This window comes from Somniosus microcephalus, unplaced genomic scaffold (genome assembly GCF_052327205.1).
Source record: "Somniosus microcephalus isolate GS21.2 unplaced genomic scaffold, FLI_Smic_1.0 unresolved_chr1, whole genome shotgun sequence".
NCBI lineage: Eukaryota > Metazoa > Chordata > Chondrichthyes > Squaliformes > Somniosidae > Somniosus > Somniosus microcephalus.
The window spans coordinates 10,486,757-10,507,595 of NW_028225179.1; the positions used below are offsets into that span (position 1 = coordinate 10,486,757).

The 20,839-nt window shown below is 50.1% G+C and overlaps 2 protein-coding genes across 2 annotated transcripts in view; one reads left to right on the top strand and one right to left on the bottom strand.

Moving 5' to 3' along the window:
* LOC147093418 (uncharacterized) overlaps positions 1-20,839 on the bottom strand; it is a 22,846-nt gene continuing 2,007 nt past the window's right edge. Inside the window, exons 2-4 of the mRNA XM_085974317.1 lie at positions 19,273-19,893; positions 9,603-9,767; positions 1-1,483 (exon numbers count right to left, since the gene is read on the bottom strand). Coding sequence (XP_085830443.1) covers positions 395-1,375 — 981 coding nt within the window. The 5' untranslated portion in view covers positions 1,376-1,483; positions 9,603-9,767; positions 19,273-19,893 and the 3' untranslated portion in view covers positions 1-394. The remainder of the gene's footprint in view (positions 1,484-9,602; positions 9,768-19,272; positions 19,894-20,839) is intronic.
* Positions 13,806-14,477, top strand: LOC147093419 (histone H1-like). The gene has a single exon (XM_085973898.1). The coding sequence runs from the start codon at positions 13,806-13,808 to the stop codon at positions 14,475-14,477; it is 672 nt and encodes a 223-aa protein (XP_085830024.1).

Here is a 20,839-nt window from a genome sequence, read left to right on the forward strand (position 1 = left end):
TGTTTAAAACAAAGCTGGTTTACTTGACATCTATCCTGAATATTAAACTCCAGCCTAGTTATAGGGGTTATTAACATCAGCAGAAACAAACCCCAACTGTCAGAATGAACATGGTTCAGTCCTGGATGTGATTAACAACAGCAATAACAGCAGAATCCAACCCCTGCAGTCACTTGTGAACTCGCTGGTGTGTCAGCAGGTTGGATGACTGAGTGAATCCCTTCCCACACACGGAGCAGGTGAACGGCCACGCCCCATTGTGAACTTGTTGGTATGTCAGCAGTTTGGATGCCAGAGTGAATCCCTTCCCACACTCAGAGCAGGTGAACGGCGTCTCCACAGTGTGAACTTGTTGGTGTGCCAGCAGGGTGGATGACTGAGTGAATCCCTTCCCTCACACGGAGCAAGTGAACGGCCTCTTCCCAGTGTGAGTGCGCTGGTGTACCGTGAGCTCAGATGATCGCCTGAACCCAGTCCCGCAGTGAGAGCACCTGAACGGTCTCTCGTCAGTGTGAACACGTCGATGGCATGTCAGTTCCCTGGAACTTTTAAAGCACTTCCCACAGTCCGAGCAATTAAAAGGTCTCTCATCAGTGTGAACTCGCTGGTGATTCAGCAGGTTGGATGAATTAGTGAATCCCTTCCCACACTCAGAGCAGGTGAACGGCCTCTCCCCAGTGTGAACACGCTGGTGTCTCAGTAAGTGGGATGACCGAGTGAATCCCTTCCCACACTCAGAGCAGGTGAACGGCCTCTCCCCGGTGTGAATACGCTGGTGTGTCAGTAGGTGGGATGACTGAATGAATCCCTTCCCACATTCAGAGCAGGTGAACCCCCTCTCTCCAGTGTGAACACGCTGGTGTGTCAGTAGGTGAGATGAAATAGTGAATCCCTTCCCACACTCAGAGCAGGTGAACGGCCTCTCCCCAGTGTGAACACGCTGATGTATCAGCAGGTTGGATGACTGAGTGAATCCCTTCCCACACTCAGAGCAGGTGAACGGCCTCTCCCCGGTGTGGACACGCTGGTGTATCAGCAAGTTGGATGACTGAGCGAATCCCTTCCCACACACAGGGCAGGTGAACGGCCTCTCTCCAGTGTGAACACGCTGGTGTGTCAGTAGGTGAGATGAAATAGTGAATCCCTTCCCACACTCAGAGCAGGTGAACGGCCTCTCCCCGGTGTGAACACGCTGGTGTATCAGCAAGTTGAATGCCAGAGTGAATCCCTTCCCACACTCAGAGCAGGTGAACGGCCTCTCCCCGGTGTGAATGCGCTTGTGTGTCGATAGGCCAGAGGGGTGGCTGAAGCCTCGTCCACACACAGAACACGTGTACGGTTTCTCCCCGCTGTGAACGGTGCTTTTTGCTTCCATGTTCAGAGGCCGATGATATTCAGATCCGATGAGTCGAGTGACTCTATCAGATCTTGACGTGATGTTTGGTTTGAGTTTCCTGTCTGTAAATCCTCCCCTTCCAGTGCCCTGTAAAATTAATTTAAAACAGAAAGCGTGAGAGACAACCCACAAGAAAACAAAGGCAGGTTGTGAAATTGAGCTCAATAAATCTGGTCAATTGTGGGGCCGGCACTAGAAAAAAATTACCATGAAAGCTGCCGGATTGACATAAAAACCCAACTGTTTCACTGCTGTCCTTCAGGGGAGGGAATCCGCCACCTGGTCTGGGCCTACACAAGACTCTGGCCTCTATGGGAGGAGAGAGAGAGAGAGGTGGGAGGGGGAGGGGGTGAAGGAAAGGAACTTTGTACATCTGCAACTCGACCAGAACTTTGACAGAACATCCCTAACCCGCAACCTCCACCACCTAGAAGGACAAGGGCAGCTGTTGTATGGGAGCACCATCACCTCCAAGTTCCCCTCCAAGTCACACATCATCCTGACTCAGATATATTCATCGTTGCTGGGTCATAATCCTGGAACTCCTTACCGAACAACATTGTGGGAATACCTTCACCACACAGACTGCAGTAGTTCAAGAAGGTGACTCACCACCCCCTTCTCAACGGGAAACGGGATTGGCAATATTTGCTGCTCTTGCGAGCTACGCCCACATCCCAAGAATGAATTAAAACAAATCTGTAGATGTAAACTGGATTAAAAGCCTGTACAGAAATACTTGTTCCAAAAACAATACTCTTTTACGTTGTACGGACAGTGTCTGTGTAACAACCTAATCTCCCCTAGAATCCACCTCCCTTGACAGTCTCACATTGGAAATTGTTGGGTCCTCCTGGGCTCAGAAGTACTGGCGGTTAAACCCAACAGCTTCTCCTCCATCTCCACTCCAGCTCAAACTGAAGCATAGAAACATACAAACATAGAAACATAGGAGATAGGAGCAGGAGTAGGCTATTCGGCCCCTCAAGCCTGCTCCGCCATTCAATGTGGTCATGGCAGATTATCCAAATTCAGTCCCCGGTCCCCGCTTTCTCCCCATACCCCTTGATCCCTTTAGCTTTAAGAACTATATCCAATTCCTTCTTGAATATATTTATTGAATTGGCCTCTACTGCCTTCTGTGGTAGAGAATTCCACAGGTTCACCAATCTCTGGGTGAAGAAATTCCTCCTAATTTCTGTCCTAAATGGCTTACCCCTTATCTTTAGACTGTGACCCCTGGTTCTGGATTCCCCGACCATCGGGAACATCCTTCCTGCATCTAGTCTGTCCAGTCCTGTCAGAATTTTATAAGTTTCAATGAGATCCCCTCTCATTCTTCTAAACTCCAGCGAGTACAAGCCCAATTGTCCCAATCTCTCCTCATATGTCATTCCTGCCATCCCAGGTATCAGCCTGGTGAATCTTCGTTGAACTCCTTCCATGGCAAGAACATCCTTCCTCAGATAAGGCGACCAAAACTGCACACATTACTCAAGGTGTGGTCTCACCAAGGCCCTGTACAACTGCAGCAAGACATCCTTGTTCCTGTACTCAAACCCTCTCGCTACGAAGGCCAACATACCATTTGCCTTCTTAACCGCCTGCTGCACCTGCATGCTTACCTTCAGCGACTGGTGCACAAGAACACCCAGGTCTCGTTGCACTTCCCCTTCTCCCAATCTATTGCCGTTCAGATAATAATCTGCCTTCCTGTTTTTGCCACCAAAGTAGATTCAGAACAGATCTAGCAGCTCAAAATTAGGCATCCATGAGGTGCTGTGGGCCATCAGCAGCAGCCCGCATGGGCTCCAGAATCAATGTTGAGGACTCCCAGGGCCACTCCTTTCCGGACTGTACATCACTGTGCCACCACCCCTGGTGGGTCTGTCCTGCTGGAACATTGGCTGAAGTGCAGAGGGAGCTTTACTCTGTATCTAACCCGTGGGAGTGTTTGATGGGACAGTGTAGAGGGAGCTTTACTCTGTATCTAACCCGTGCTGTACCTGCCCTGGGAGTGTTTGATGGGACAGTGTAGAGGGAGCATTACTCTGTATCTAACCCGGGCTGTACCTGCCCTGGGGGTGTTTGATGGGACAGTGTAGAGGGAGCTTTACTCTGTATCTAACCCGTGCTGTACCTGCCCTGGGAGTGTTTGATGGGACAGTGTAGAGGGAGCTTTACTCTGTATCTAACCCGTGCTGTACCTGCCCTGGGAGTGTTTGATGGGACAGTGTAGAGGGAGCTTTACTCTGTATCTAACCCGTGCTGTACCTGCCCTGGGAGTGTTTGATGGGACAGTGTAGAGGGAGCTTTACTCTGTATCTAACCCAGGCTGTACCTGCCCTGGGGGTGTTTGATGGGACAGTGTAGAGGGAGCTTTACTCTGTATCTAACCCGTGCTGTACCTGCCCTGGGAGTGTTTGATGGGACAGTGTAGAGGGAGCTTTACTCTGTATCTAACCCGTGCTGTACCTGCCCTGGGAGTGTTTGATGGGACAGTGTAGAGGGAGCTTTACTCTGTATCTAACCCGTGCTGTACCTGCCCTGGGAGTGTTTGATGGGACAGTGTAGAGGGAGCTTTACTCTGTATCTAACCCGCGCTGTACCAGCCCTGGGAGTGTTTGATGGGACAGTGTAGAGGGAGCTTTACTCTGTATCTAACCCGTGCTGTACCTGCCCTGGGAGTGTTTGATGGGACAGTGTAGAGGGAGCTTAACTCTGTATCTAACCCGCGCTGTACCTGCCCTGGGAGTGTGTGATGGGACAGTGTAGAGGGAGCTTTACTCTGTATCTAACCCGTGCTGTACCTGCCCTGGGAGTGTTTGCTGGGACGTGGAGGAATGAGAGGTGATCTCATTGAAACATAAGATTCTGAGGGGAATTGACAGGGTAGATGCTAAGAGGTTGTTTCCTCTGGCTGGAGAGCCTAGAAATAGGGGGCATAGTCTCAGGATAAGAGGTCGACCATTGAAGACAGAGATGAGGAGGAATTTCTTCACTCAGAGGGTTGTGAATCTTTGGAATTCTCTGCCCCAAAGGGCTGTGGATGCTGAATCATTGAGTCTATTCAAAGCTGAGATAGATTTTTGGACTCTAGTGGAATCAAGGGATATGTGGATCAGGTGGGAAAGTGGAGTTGAGGTCGAAGGTCAGCCATGATCTTATTGAATGACGGAGCAGGCTCGAGGGGCCGTATGGCTGACTCCTGCTCCTAATTCTTATGTTCTGAAGCTGTCCACTGTGTTTTTTTTTAATTCACTCACAGGATGTGGGCATCGCCAGCAAGGCCAGTATTTATTGCCCATTTCTAATTGCCCTCGAAGGTGGTGGTGAGCCGCATTCTGGATACAACTGAGTGACTCACTGGGCCATTTCAGAGGGCAGTTAAGAGTGAAGCACATTGCTGTGGGTTTGGAGTCACATATAGACCAGGCCGGGTAAGGACGGCAGATTTCCTTCCCTGAAGGACATTAGTGAACCAGATGAGTTTTTACCACAATCTGATAGTTTCATGGTCACCATCACTGATACAAACTTTTCATTCCAGATTTATTTAATGTTGTACTTCGTCATTTTCTGGTGAAAGAAACATTTAAAAAATCTGAGCCAGTGTGTTGTCAGCCAAAGAGCCGTGTGTCCAATGCGGGGAATAAAAGCCCACAGCCTCCTCTGGCTCCGGGCCCTGAACAAGGGACTGCAGAAACTCGCTGCCCTGCGGATCAGACAATCAGCCGGCGCTAGTCTCGCCCCTTGGGCTCCCCAATTGGTTGGAGGACCCGCCGCCGGCTCACTCCCTATTGGTCGGAAGCTCCCGTCAATCAGGCCCTGGGCCCAGGTCACATTTCCCCGAGGAGATCACGTGCTCCGTCCAACTGACGCCGCTCGGTCCGGGGCCTCGCGGACTCTCAGGTTTTTCTATTTCTCTTTATTCTCTCCCAATCCAGCCCTCCCCCCCACCCTGCGCGATTCTCCACCCAATCGGAGCGGAGAAAACTCACTTTGCATCACCGATCGTGACTCTGGACCCGACACCAAGGCCTTTCCCCGGAATGCCCCGCGTCGACTCCGTCCGGCAGGATCCGACCGTGCAGGCGCAGCTCCAAGTGGGGGAGGGGGTTGGTGTCCTCTGGGCATGCGCGGTTATTACCCTTGGTGACCGGGAGGGGTCACTGTGCTGGACTCAGTCCAAACCGCCGCTCCCTGTGCGCATGCGCGGACTATCGTCTGTCAATCAACCATCAGCCAGAAGAGGTCGCTGGTGAGGCCAGTGAAGAAAGAAACACTTGCATTTCTATAGCGCCTTTCACCACCACCGGACGTCCCAAAGTGCTTTACAGCCAATGAAGTACTTTTGAAGTGTAGTCACTGTTGTAATGTAGTAAATGCGGCAGTCAAATAGCGCACAGCAAGCTCCCACAAACAGCAATATGATAATGACCAGATAATCTATCTTTTTGTTAACTCTGTTTCTCTCTCTACGGATGTTGCCTGGCCTGCTGAGTGTTTCCAGCATTTCCTGTTGTTATTTCAGATTTCCAGCATCCACAGTATTTTGCTATTATCCTTTTGTTACATTGATTGAGGGATAAACATTGGCTAGGACACCGGGGATATTTCCCCTGCTCTTTCCCACATTACAACAGTGACTACATCTCAAAAGTACTTCATTGGCTGTAAAGCACTTCAAGACGTCTGCTGGTCATGAAAGCACTATATAAATGCAAGTCTTTCTTTCTCAAAATAGTGTCATGGGATCTTTTACATCCACCTGAGAGAGCAGACAGGGCCTCAGTTTAATGTCTCATCCGAAAGACGCCACCTCTGACAGTGCCTCAGTACTGCACTGGAGTGTCAGCCTGGATTTTTGTGCTCAAGTCTCTGGAGTGAGACTTGAACCCACAACCTTATGCCCCAGAGGCAAGAGTGCTAACATAGAGTCATAGATTTATACAGCACAGAAAGGGGCCATTCGGCCATCGTGTCCACGCCGGCCATCAAGCCCTGTCTATTCTAATCCCATTTTCCAGCACTTGGTCCGTAGCCTTGTATGCTATGGCGTTTCAAGTGCTCATCTAAATGCTTCTTGAATGTTGTGAGGGTTCCTGCCTCTACCACCCTTTCAGGCAGTGAGTTCCAGATTCCAACCACCCTCTGGGTGAAAAAGTTTTTCCTCAAATCCCCTCTAAACCTCCTGCCCCTTACCTTGAAACTATGCCCCCTGGTTATTGACCCCTCCACTAAGGGAAAAAGTTCCTTTCTATCTACCCTATGCCCCTCATAATTTTGTACACCTCAATCAGGTCCCCCCTCAGCCTTCTCTGCTCTAAGGAAAACAACCCCAGCCTGTCCAGTCTCTCTTCATAGCTGAAGCGCTCCAGCCCAGGTAACACCCTGGTGAATCTCCTCTGCACCCTCTCCAATGCAATCACATCCTTCCTATAGTGTGGCAACCAGAACTGCACACAGTATTCCAGCTGTGGCCTAACTAGCGTTTTGTACAGCTCCATCATAACCTCCCTGCTCTTGCCTTCATTAGCCGAGGCATAGAATATAAGTATCCCATATGCCTTCTTAACCACCCTATCTAGCTGTCCTGCTGCCCTCAGGGATCTATGTACATGCACACCAAGGTCCCTCTGATCCTCTGTCCTTCCTAGGGTTCTACCATTCATTGTGTATTCCCTTGTTAGTCCTCCCAAAATGCATCGCCTCACACTTTTCAGGGTTAAATTCCATTTGCCACTGTGCTGCCCGTCTAACAAACCCGTCTATATTCTCCTGTAGCCTGAGGCTTCCCTCCTCGCTATTTACCACTCCACCAATTTTCATGTCATCTGCGAACTTACTGATCATACCTCCTACATTCATATCTAAATCATTAATGTACACTACAAACAGCAAAGGACCCAGACCCTGTGGTACACCACTGGACACAGGCTTCCAGTCACAAGAACAACCTTCGACCATCACCCTCTGCCTCCTGCCACTAAGCCAATTTTGGATCCAATGTGCCAAATTGCCCTGGATCCCATGGGCTCTTACCTTCTTGACCAGTCTCCCATGTGGGACTTTGTCAAAAGCCTTACTGAAGTCCATGTAGACTACATCAACTGGACTGCCCTCATCCACACACCTAGTCACCCCCATCGAAAAATTCAGTCAAATTGGTTTGACATGATCTCCCCCTGACAAAGCTATGCTGACTATCCTTGATTAATCCTTGCCTCTCCAAGTGGAGACTAATTCTGTCCCTCAGAATTTTTTCCAATAATTTCCCTACCCCTGGTGTTCGGCTCACTGGCCTGTAATTCCCTGGTTTATCCCTACTACTTCCCTTCTTGAATAATGGTTAGCTGTTCTCCAGTCCTCTGGCACCTCCCCTGTGGCCAGAGAGGTTCTGAAAATTTGTGTAAGAGCCCCTGCAATCTCCTCCCTTGCCTCACACAGCAGGCTGGGATACATCTCGTCTGGGCCTGGGGGTTTATCCACTTTTAAGCCCGCTAAAACCACTAGTACCTCCTCCCTCTCAATACTAATTTGTTCAAGTATATCACAATCCCCCTGCCTGATTTCTATGCCTGCATCGTCCTTCTCCATAGTGAACACAGATGCAAAATATTAATTTAAAACCTCACCTACATATTCTGGCTCTACACACAGATTGCCACTTTGGTCCCTAATGGGCTCTACTCTTTCCCTGGTTATCCTCTTGCCCTTAATATACTAATAAAAGACCTTGGGATTTTCCTTTATTTTGCCTGCCAGTGTTTTTTCATGACCGCTCTTCGTCCTCCTAATTTCTTTTTTAAGTACCCCCCTGCACTTTCTATACTCCTCTAGGGCTTCCACTGTTTTTAGTCCTTTGTATCTGCCAAAAGCCTCCCTTTTTTTCCTAAACCATTCTTGTATGTCCCTTGACATCCAGGGTTCCCTGGGCTTGTTGGTCCCACCCTTGACCTTTACGGGAACATGTTCGCGTTGTACTCTCTCTATTTCCTTTCTGAAAGACTCCCACTGCTCTGATGTGGATTTTCCTACAAGTAGCTGATCCCAGTCCACTTTGGCCAGATCCTGCCTTATCATATTAAAATCGGCCTTCCCCCAATTTAGAACCTTTATTTCCGGTCCATCTTTGTCCTTTTCCATAACTACTTTAAATCTCACCGAATTATGGTCACTGTCGCCAAAATGCTCTCCTACTAACGCTTCTACCACTTGCCCTGCTACATTCCCTCGAATTAGGTCCAGTACCGCCCCCTCTCTTGTAGGACTTTCTACATGTTAGCTGAAAAAGCTCTCCTGGATGCACTTTAAGAATTCCACACCCTCTAAGCCTTTCACACTCTAACTATCCCAGTTAATATTGGGGAAGTTGAAATCCCCAACAATTATTACTCTATTATTTCTACACTTCTCTGAGATTTGCCTACATATCTGTTCCTCTATCTCCCCCTTACTGTTTGGGGGCCTATAGTACACTCCCAGCAAAGTGCTTGCCCCTTTTTGTTTTTAAATTCTACCCATATGGCCTCATTAGAGGAACCTGCTAAGGTATCATCCCTCCTTACAGCAGAAATTGACTCCTTGATTAATATTACTAACCTGATTTTTGGTCAACTCTTGGAGTATTCACGTTTAATAAATCTCCGGGAGAAGGAGTCGCTTCACTTGTACTGGTTCCTGGGGCCTGATCACCTTCCCCAGGAGCAGGGCCTTGCTTCTGGGGGTGTATTATTGCACCGCTTGGTGTACTTGAGAAGAGCTCCATCAGGGCGAGTGCGGGTCAGGGGGCGAGTGCGGGAGGGTCAGGGGGCGAGTGCGGAAGGGTCAGGGGGCGAGTGCAGGAGGGTCCATCTCCAGGACCAGTGTGTATCTGAGTCAATGGGACTCTCTCTGACCTTTCTCCCCAGTCCATCACCAGGACCAGTGTGTATCTGAGTCAATGAGACACTCTCTGACCTTTCTCCCCAGTCCATCTCCAGGACCAGTGTGTATCTGAGTCAATGGGACTCTCTCTGACCTTTCTCCCCAGTCCATCTCCAGGACCAGTGTGTATCGGAGTCAATGGGACTCTCTCTGACCTTTCTCCCCAGTCCATCACCAGGACCAGTGTGTATCTGAGTCAATGGGACTCTCTCTGACCTTTCTCCCCAGTCCATCTCCAGGACCAGTGTGTAGCTCAGTCAATGGGACTTTCTCTTACCTTGTTCCACAGTCGATCTCTGGAAGCTCTTTGAATCGGAAGGGTTCTCTCTGGTTGGTGCTCACAATCCTGTGCTGGTTCACCGGCTGCCGTTCCTCAGTCTACAATCCCTGTTTACTTCGAGCTGTGGACCTTCATCAATCGCACCATCATTCACCGGGAGATCTAATTGTGGCAGAGCAGAAAATAAGAACAATATTGAAAGCGTGAAATAATGTAATGTAGACTTTTAATCTGCTTACCAATAATCCAATGTGAAGGCGGAGTGTTGGTTTGATTTTGTGCCTTTCCTCAGATCCCCAGTTACGGGGCTGTGTGTTTAGTTTGGAGATTTTCCTCAGATCCCCAGTTGCGGGGCTGTGTGTTTAGTTTGGAGATTTTCCTCAGATCCCCAGTTGCGGGGCTGTGTGTTTAGTGTGGAGATTTTCCTCAGATCCCCAGTTGCGGGGCTGTGTGTTTAGTTTGGAGATTTTCCTCAGATCCCCAGTTGCGGGGCTGTGTGTTTAGTGCGGAGATTTTGCTCACAGTAAATTTCCGGCCTCCTGAGACTCCCCCATTCTCACTGCTCTGGGCGGAAATGCGCCATTTTCTGTGCGGAGTTATTGCCCGGAGCGGTGACCCTCCCTCGCTGTGATCTAAACTCGGGGCTGAGTCACAGAGCAGGCACTGTAACCCAGGCAACCAGCCTATTTCTGACCCTCACTCACCGATCAACCCGCGCCGCCCGGCACTGCGCCTGCGCGGGAGAAGGGAGCGGCACTGCGCCTGCGCTGGAGGGCAGGGGAGCAGCACTGCACCTGCACGGGAAAGAGAAAGGGAGCGGGACTGCGCCTGCGCCGGAGATAGAGAACGGGAGCAGCACTGCGCCAGTGGGCAGGGGAGCGGCACTGCGCCTGCGCAGGAGAGCGGCACTGCGCCTGCGCGGGAAAGAGAAAGGGAGCGGCACTGCGCCTGCGCCGGAGAGAGAGAGAGAGAGAAAGGGAGCGGCACTGCGCCTGCGCGGGAGGGAGACAGGGCGCGGCACTGCGCCTGCACGGGAGAGAAAGGGAGCGGCCCTGCGCCTGCGCGGAAGAGAGAGTGTGAAAGGGAGCGGCAATGCGCCTGCGCGGGAGAGAGAACGGGAGCGGCACTGCGCCTGCGCGGGAGAGAGACAGGGAGCGGCACTGCGCCTGCACGGGAGAGAAAGGGAGCGGCACTGCGCCTGCGCGGGAGAAAGGGAGCGGCACTGCGCCTGCGCGGGGGGAGAGAGAGAGAGAGAGAGAGTGAGAAAGGGAGCGGCACTGCGCCTGCGCGGGAGGGAGAAAGGGAGCGGCTCTGCGCCTGCGCGGGATAGAGAAAGTGAGCGGCACTGCGCCTGCGCGGGAGAGAGATGTCGGACGAACGCATCACTGTCGCTCCCAGTGGTGGGAGGACTACATCGCAACATATTGTCAGGAGGCGGCCATTCAGCCCCTCCAGCCTGTTCCACCAGCCAATTCCATTCACTCCACCTGATTTCAAGAAAGGGTTGAGCATACTGGATACAGCAAACACCTGACAACACCCCGGACTAGCCGCGCCTCTAGCCAAGCTGTTCCAGTACAGCTACAACACTGGCATCGACCCGACAATGTGGAAAACTGCCCAGGTATGTCCTGTCCACAAAAAGCAGGACAAATCCAACCTGGCCAATTACCGCCCCATCAGTCTACCCTCAATCATCAGCAAAGTGATGGACGGTCTCATCGACAGTGCTTTCAAGCGGCACTTACTCACCAATAACCTGCTCACTGATGCCCAGTTTGGGTTCCGCCAAGACCATTCAGCTCCCAACCTCATTACAGCCTTGGTCCAAACATGGACAAAGGAGCTGAATACCAGAGGTCAGGGGAGGTGAGAGTGACTGCCCTCGGCATCAAGGCTGCATTTCACCAACTGTGGCATCAAGGAGCCCTCGTAAAACTGAAGTCAATGGGAATCGGGGGGGGGGAACCTCCACTGGCTGGAGTCATACCTAGCACAAAGGAAGATGGCTGTGGTGATTGAAGGTCAATCATCTCAGCCCCAAGACATCGCTGCAGGAGTTCCTCAGGGCAGTGTCCTAGGCCCAACCATCTTCAGCTGCTTCATCAACAACCTTCCCTCCAACATGAGGTCAGAAATGGGGATGTTCGCTGATGACTGCAGCGAGGTGATTTACTTTCTGTTACCTTACACTGTACACACACAGCCTGAGAATGGCCTCTCCCTTCCCCCACTCACTCCATGTTCCGGAAATATTTCCTGCTTCAATCTGTCTCGTACAAACAGCCCCGACTGCCGCTGAACTTACCGCGACTCAATGCCCATCTGCGGACAAAGTCCCAATGCGATGTGCTGCTGTGAGGAAGCTGCTGTTTGCTCCCTTACTCGGGCCCGTGATATCTCCACTCCCTGATGTGTTCAGCGATCATCAGCCGAGCACAGAGGAAACGGCCCCCGCTGGCAGAGGGGAGCTCGCAGGGGCCCTTCCTGTCGGTTTAAACACTGTGTGGGGAGAGGGGGAGGAGCAGGCAAGTGTTTATCACGCATGCTCAGACCTCTCTCCTGACACAAATTAAAAGCAACAGCAACAACAACTTTGAATTTCTATAGCACATTTAAATGAATAAATCGTCGCAATGAGCTTCACAGGCACGTTATCAAAGAAACATTGTCACCGAGATAGATAAGGAGATATTAGGAGAGGGGAAAGCGACTCTGGACACATGTCAGTTGCTGCCGGTGAGTGTAAGAGCGATGCGAATCCTGTCCCTTAGAGCGATTTGTTTCCCCAATACTGTATGGAACAATGGAGAGGAACAGGCTCTGTCAATCTCTGACACTGAACTGCTGCTGAGTGGGGAGTTTAATCAGTCTCTGCCTGTCTCCGCTGGGTGAGTCGCCGACAGATACCAGACAAGTTCCCGGGCCTGTGTGACTGTCACCCCCTGTGTCTATCTCTGTGCCTTGTGTACAGGATCAATCCCCAGTCCCTCTAGCCCCCAGCCCTGCCTGTTATATCTGGATCAATTCTGAACCTCTCAGTTTTCGGTCTATTGAAACCGAGTTCAGGGCATGTGTGGTGAACAGAATGTCTCACTATTTCTGTGAATAATATATCGTCTAAAAGCAGGCTAGGATCCACACAGCCAAACTGTGACACGTTCCTGCCCCTAAATCTCGGTAACAGAGAGTGTGTGGACCGCCTGGCTCAGAGTACGAACATTCAGACCGATACAGTCTCTCTGTCTGTCTCTCTCTGGTTGCTGTCTCTGGGTGTTGAGAATGGAATGCACAGGACACCAGTTGCTCTGTTCTGTTCCTCAGTTTCGGAGGAGAGAGACAGAGAGAGGCTAGAGGGGCGGTGAGATCATCATTTCTATTTTCATATAAATCAAACATATTTCTGCCTGCGAACAATATAATACCTTCAAACCAGATATGGGCGAACGCAGCCAGAGCTGTGATTGGCTCTTGCCCCTGAATCTGGGGAACAGACACTGTGAGGAGCGCCGGCCTCAGAGTGTTTAACACTGACTGAGCTGGGAAGCTCCAACTAACCCCGAGAATCGGCAGCACAGGCCGAGCGGAGTAGAAAACCTGTCCCGGGAACTGTAAATCTGGGAACAGATTGTGCTGTGAATGAGCAGAGTGAACATTGTGTCAGCGAGAGTGTGTTAAAGGGACGGGCGGGTTAGACTAATGTCACTGTGTTTGTGTGTCCGCTCTCATCGCCGGATTTCAGGGACCCTCTTGTGTAAAATTCAATGATTTCCCTGTCATAGGATCGCCCTGCACCCCTGAAGTGGGAATTAAACGTGAAGATTTAGTAGATTTCAAATTTCAGTCGAAAAACAGATAACAAATCGGCGATGGGGTGAGAGAGCGCGATCAGTGCAGCAATGAATCGGCTTTAAATCGAAATTGCTGCCTCTAATTCTGATCAAACTTTCGCGACAGGAAACATCCCGGTCTTCGAGACAGAAAGAGGCCAGTCTGGGAATGTGGAGTGCCCGAGTTTACTTGGAATCGGAGAGTTAATGAGGAGAGAGAAACACAGAGAGGCTGGAGGGGCCGGGAGCTGACAGCAGGATGTCTCCGCCCCGTCCACTCGCTGCCTTTAAGTTGCTCTGTGTCGCCGTCTCTCGTTTCATTTCTGACCCAGCTCTGACTGTCAGAGAGATTTTCTACAGAGTCGCGGACATGACTGAGACTGCAGCCGCCGAAACGGCTCCTCCTGCCGCCGCCACTCAAACCAAGTCTCCCAGCAAGAAGAAGAAGGCGGCTCCCCACTCCAAGCCAGCCGGTCCCACGTTGGGTGAACAGATCCTCAAGGTCGTGGCGAGTGGCAGCGGTCGCAAGGGGATGTCCCTGGCGGCGATAAAGAAGGCTCTGGCTGCCAACGGCGTTGATGTGCTGAAGTTAAGTTCCCAGATCAGGTTAAGTATCAAGAGGAAAGTGGGAAACGGCTCCCTGGAGCAGACCAAGGGCACGGGCACCGCGGGCTCCTTCAGGCTCGCTAAGAAGGAATCCCAGTGGAAAGAGGGAAAGAAGGTGAAGAAACCAGCAGCCAAGAAATCTCCAGCCAAGAAACCAGCAGCCAAGAAATCTCCAGCCAAGAAACCAGCAGCCAAGAAATCTCCAGCCAAGAAACCAGCAGCCAAGAAACCAGCAGCCAAGAAATCTCCAGCCAAGAAACCAGCAGCCAAGAAACCAGCAGCCAAGAAAACGATCACCAAGAAGGCGGCGGTGAAGAAGCCCAAGAGCCCCAAGAAAGCCACAGGCGGAAAGGTGAAGGCGGCCAAGAAGGTGGAAAAACCCAAAGCCAAGCCCAAATCAGCAAAGTCTCAGAAAGCAGCGAGCAAAAGAAAGTAAAAAGGACAACTTGTAAACATCTGAACCCAAAGGCTCTTTTCAGAGCCACCCACGTCTTTCCAAAAAGAGCTGATCGCGGAATCAGATGATCCATGTCTCGGGGCCACGCTCAGATTCCAGATTGAAATCAGTTCAAATGAACCCCGGCTCCCTGGTGACTCGCTGACATTCGCTGCACCCACCCCTCCCCAGCGTCTGCAATAAAACACAGAGAGAATGGGATGTCCGGGCCGGGCCTCACTCTAACTGGGGGGGGGGGTGTTCAGCTCCAGGCTCAGTTCAGGGTCATTTTCAGTTCACAGGTTCAGGGTGAGAGTCTCTGTGAGACACTGACACTGGCGGAGATCCCCCGCGCCACAACTCGAACCCCAACACATGAGATTCTCCAAATCAGCTGGAATAAGGTGTTTGTAAACTGCTGAACCCGTCTGTGTGGGGAGATGGAATAATGTCAGAGATTGACATGGAAGGAGACGGGTCGACTTGTGATCGAAGGGACTGTATACAGGCGAGAATATTACTGATTGTGAATTGTAACAGGACCTTATTTAAAAGATTCTGGTTTCAGGAAACCCTTGAATATGAAGCCCGAGTCTGTAAGGGTTTGTGCGGAGCGCTGGGTTTCGGTTCTACTGTCGATAAACGGTTTGAAATTGGCGGTTGCAGAAAGCTGGAGGTGGAGTTGGAAGATCAGAGGCCACTCTCTGCTCTGTCTGTCACTCTTGAAATTGTCTCCACCCCTCCTGCTCTCTCTGTTTAATCTCTCTCTGTCTCCACCCCTCCTGCTCTCTCTGTTTAATCTCTCACTCTGTCTCCTCCCCTCCCCGCTCTCTCTGTTTAATCTCTCACTCTGTCTCCTCCCCTCCTGCTCTCTCTGTTTAATCTCTCACTCTGTCTCCTCCCCTCCCCGCCTCTCTCACTCTGCGCTTTCTCAGTCAGGTCAGAGTCGGCTGTATATAAGAGCAAACAGAAGCAGTTGGCTTTTCATTCAGCAGAATTTTGACTGAAGAATCATCATAACTGGACGAGGTAAAGGAGGCAAAGGACTGGGCAAAGGCGGAGCCAAGCACCACCATAAAGTGCTCCGTGACAACATCCAGGGCATCACCAAACCAGCCATCTGCCGCCTGGCTCGCCGTGGCGGTGTTGAGCGGATCTCGGGTCTGATCTACGAGGAGACCCGCGGGGTGCTGAAGGTTTTCCTGGAGAATGTGATCAGGGATGCGGTCACCTACACTGAGCATGCCAAGCGCAAGACGGTCACTGCCATGGATGTGATGTACGCTCTGAAACGGCAGGGCCGCACTCTCTATGGATTCGGCGGCTGAACAACTCGACTCTTTCTACCAAACACAACACAAAGGCTCTTCTAAGAGGCACCCACTGCCTCACAGAGAGAGCAGTGACCTGGGAACGGGAGCTGGGGTAGATTGTTCTCAAAAATAGATTGTGGTCAGAAAGATTATTAACAGGTATGTGATGTGTTCTGCAATCTTTGAATTTCGCTTTCGGTTGCACCAGGTTTACGCCGAGAGTTATTTCCTCAGACAGAACATTCCCTCTCTCAGTGTAAAGCCACATCGCGTCTACACATGTGTTCATTGTGCAGTTGTACTGTAATGATTATAATTTTAATAATTAGCTGTCTGGTCGGACATAAGCCGTTGAATGGGTTACTGAAAAGAGTCCAACTTGTGAATTATTTGCAGCCAGACGGTGGTGTCCGGCACTGATACTGACAGGGTTTGTGAAATTGTGACATTTCAGTTCAGTCATTCGGGGACCTGAAATTACCGCAGTTTGAGCCGCTCTAACCCGACCTTACTTCTGATTGGGGGCCCGCTTCACAATCCCATTTCTTAACCAATCACAGAGCCACAGATTAGAAAGTAAGCACATCATTGGTTGAATTTGTCGAAATGTTTGAATTTTTTTGTGCTTCAAAAAGCCCGCCAATTCCAGTGCCAGATGGAAGTGAATTAATCTAAAGTCTAATTTCAAGGGAACGATTTTAAAATCTCGGTCCTTTTGTTCTGTTATTCTGCGTTCACCGTCAGTAATTCCTGGCGCTGTTCTATAGGAACAGGTTTAATTTGTCAGCCCCTTATCTGTAACCAGCGGCAATAAGTCTCCATTCAGCAATCTAAAATGTGCCGAGTATCAGATCGCTCACTGCACAGTTACCGAATGACAGATTATTGGCCAAGCCCTTCTCACAGGCTCCACGGAGACAGAGAGAAGCGACTGATTAATAAGAACATAAGAAGTAGGAGCAGGAGTAGGCCATACGGCCCCTCGGGCCTGCTCCGCCATTCAATAGGATTGGCTGATCCGAACCTAGACTCACATCCACTTCCCTGCCCGCTTCCCGTAACCCCTAATTCCCTTATCAGCGAGGAAACTGTCTATCTCTGTTTTAAATTTATTTAATGTCGCAGCTTCCACAGCTCTCTGAGGTAGCAAATTCCATAGATTTACTACCCTCTGAGTGAAGAAGCTTCTCCTCATCTCAGTTTTGAAAGGGCAGCCCCTTATTCTAAGATTATGCCCCCTAGTTCTAGTCTCACCCATCAGTGGAAACATCCTCCCCTGCATCTAGTCTGTCCAGTTCTGTTAGAATTTTATAAGTTTCAATGAGATCCCCTCTCATTCTTCTAAACTCCAGCGAGTATAAGCCCAATCGACCCAATCTCTCCTCATACGTCATTCCTGCCATCCCAGGTATCAGCCTGGTGAATCTTCGCTGCACTCCTTCCATGGCAAGAACATCCTTCCTCAGATAAAGCGACCAAAACTACACACAATACTCAAGATGTGGTCTCACCAAGGCCCTGTACAACAGCAGCAAGACATCCTTGTACCTGTACTCAAACCCTCTCGCTACAAAGGCCAACATACTATTTGCCTTCTTAACTGCCTGCTGCACCTGCATGCTTACTTTCTTGCTCAGGCCAACATCCCCAGCATCGAAGCTTTGACCATGCTCGATCAGCTCCGATGGACGGGTCACATTGTCCGCATGCCTGATTCGAGACTCCCAAAACAAGCGCTCTCGGAGCTCCAGTTCGGCAAGAGAGCCCCAGTGGGCAGAGGAAATGCTTCAAAGACACCCTCAAAGCCTCCTTGAAAAAGTGAAACATCCCCACCGACACCTGGGAATCCCTGGCCCAAGACCGCACAAAGTGGAGGAGAAGCATCCGGGAAGGCGCCGAACACCTCGAGTCTCTTCGCCGGGAGCAAGCGGAAGCCAAGCGCAGGCAGCGCAAGAGCACACGTCAACCCAAGCACCCCACCCACCCGCCCCTTCAACCACCGTCTGCCCCACCTGTGACAGAGACTGTAGGTCCCGCACTGGACTCATCAGTCACCTGAGAACTCATTTTTAATTTGGAAGCAAGTCATCCTCGGTTCCGAGGGACTGCCTAAGAAGAAGGAGGAGGAGCAGAGTGGAAACATTGTCGTATAGGGGATTCTATAATTAGAAGGATAGATAGTAGTCTTTACAGTCAGGACCGAGAGTCCCGAAGGGTGTATTGCCTTTCTGTTGTCAGGGTAAGGGACATCTCAAAATGGCTGGAAATGAATCTGGACACCAAATCCAGGGACCACTTACATTGTGACACCAAATCCAGGGGCCACTTACACTGAGACTATAAACGGAAATCAGAGAGCCTCAGTATGGAGAATGGTCATGGTGGTGAAAAGTGCTCTAGTGAGGGTGAAACGCGGGTAATAGATGAAGGTATGGCGGTGGAATCAGATGGTGACAGGTTATTTTCAGAAGCACTTTTCAGGCAGGCTGATGATTGGATGTAACCAGCCCAACACCTGGATCCGCCTGTTCTTGTCCCCAAATCCCAAAGTCTAATGTCCCTGATGTATTTTTCTGTGAGAAATGTCGAGATATGAAAGAAGGGAAAAAATCAGGCTCCAGCCAGAAAGAATGTTCCTTGAATGAACAATTCATGAGGCTGTTTTGTGACTCGTCTGTGTGAGGTTAAAAAACATGAAATGAAAAAAGGTGCGTCCAGTGACACCTGTGTTGTTAATAGTGGTTTCAAACCTAATCACTAACGCCTAAGTCTAACCTCCAATTGGCTACCCCCAACCACTCGCCCCAATCCTAACCAATAACCACTAACCCCAATCCTAACCAATAACCACTAACCCCAATCCTAACCAATAACCACTGGCCCCAACCACTCGCCCCAATCCTAACCAATAACCACTGGCCCCAACCACTAACCCCAATCCTATCAATAACCACTAGCCCCAATCCTAACCAATAACCACTAGCCCCAATCCTAACCAATAACCAGTAGCCCCAACCACTAACCCCAATCCTAACCAATAACCACTGGCCCCAACCACTAACCCCTAAGCCTACACCCTAACCCCAGCCCCTAACAAAGGATCATTGACAGGGATCAATGGAGGAGCTAAAGACCTGATTATGGAAGTATTTGAAATAATTATCTCGATGAAAGAAATAGTGCAAGGTATGTTAGTAACGAGATTAAATCAACTAGACCGTCAAGCTCAGAAATGACTACTACAAAGATCAGAACCTTTCAAAGGTTATCACGTGCAGTCCGTGTGGAGGAGTTTTACTAAATCGAATCCACAAAGGGTTAAATGATACAGATAATAGATTTCAAAACTTATGCAAGATAGTTCCATAAAGCTATGGTTCAAAGGAATTGCAGTTGAGTGTGCTCTTTTGTGTTAACAAATAAACTGTAGCTTAACTTAAAACATTAAAGGAAACTTAATAATTAAATGAACATTTCATTACCTGTGGTGATAAGCACTCCAGTCCCTGCGGTGTGCAAATTTTGTTGGCCGGGGTGATGATGCACTCCAGTCCCCGCAGCGCCCACTGGTCGCGGAAGGCCTCGAGCCTGCCGGCGGACACCGCGTGCTCCATCTCCAGGGCCACCGGAAGAGAGGCAGGCAGTCGGGCCGAACGACCCCCTCGACCGCCCGCTGCCTGGACCAGTTGATGGCAGTTGAGTGTAAGTGAGACACTACAGTTCAGTCTATGACACCCACAAGTTGTGTACTCAAACGGAGCAAGCTTGGGGTTTGATGTGGTAGAAGGCGAACGAGATGAGAACGGAAATAATCTCGAGTAAGAAAAGGCCCAAAAATTAAACAGTCTGGAACAGAACATCAATTCGTCTTCTCTTATCATGAAGAAATCAAATATTTGACACACTGTGTTTGAAACAAAACTTATTTATTCACTGAGATAACAACAGAAAATGCTGGAAATACTCAGCAGGCCAGGCAGCATCCGTGGAGAGAGAAACAGAGTTAACGTTTCAGGTCTGGGACCCTTCATCAGAACTGGAAAAAGCTGGTGATGTAACAGATATTACTAAGGTAAGAGGCAGGAAAGTTATCCTGGGTGGATCTGAAACACGAAGGGTGGAAGTTCAGTTGGAATCATAGGAACAGAGAAGATAGGAGCAGGAGTAGGCCATTCGGCCCATCGAGCCTGCTCCGCCATTTAATGAGATCATGGCTGGTCAACCAAATTCAATACCCTGTCCCTGCCTTCTCCCCATATCCTTTGATCCCTTTAGCCTTAAGAAATATATCCAACTCTTTCTTGAATATATTTAATGAACTGGCCTCCACCGCCCTCTGTGGCAGAGAATTCCACAGGTTCACCACTCTCTGGGTGAAGAAATTCCTCCACATTTCAGTCCTAAATGGCTTACCCCTTATCCTTAGACTATGACCCCTGGTTCTGGACTCCCCGGCCATCAGAAACATCCTTCCTGCATCTAGTCTGTCCAGGCCTAACAGAATTTTATAGGTTTCGATGAGATCCCCTCTCAATCTTCTAAACTCCAGTGAATATAAGCCCAATCGACACAATCTCTCCTCATACGTCATTCCTGCCATCCCAGGTATCAGCCTGGTGAATCTTCGCTGCACTCCTTCCATGGCAAGAACGTCCTTCCTCAGGTAAGGTGACCAAAACTGCACACAATACTCAAGGTGCGGTCTCACCAAGTCCCTGTACAACTGTAGCAAGACATCCTTGTTCCTGTACTCGAACCCTCTTGCTACGAAGGCCAACATACCATTTGCCTTCTTAACCACCTGCTGCCCCTGCATGCTTACCTTCAGCGACTGGTGCACAAGAACACCCAGGTCTCTTGGCACTTCCCCTTCTCCCAATCTATTGCCATTCAAATAATAATCTGCCTTCCTGTTTTTGCCACCAAAGTGGATAACCACATTTATCCACATTATAGTGCATTTGCCATGTTTCTGCCCAATCACCCAACCTGTCCAAATCGTACTGGAGTTTCACGACATCCTCCTCACAGCTTACCCTCCCACCCAGT

Bases quoted from the DNA above. Each gene is read 5' to 3' on its own strand.
- LOC147093419 (XM_085973898.1), top strand. From the start codon at position 13,806: ATGACTGAGACTGCAGCCGCCGAAACGGCTCCTCCTGCCGCCGCCACT.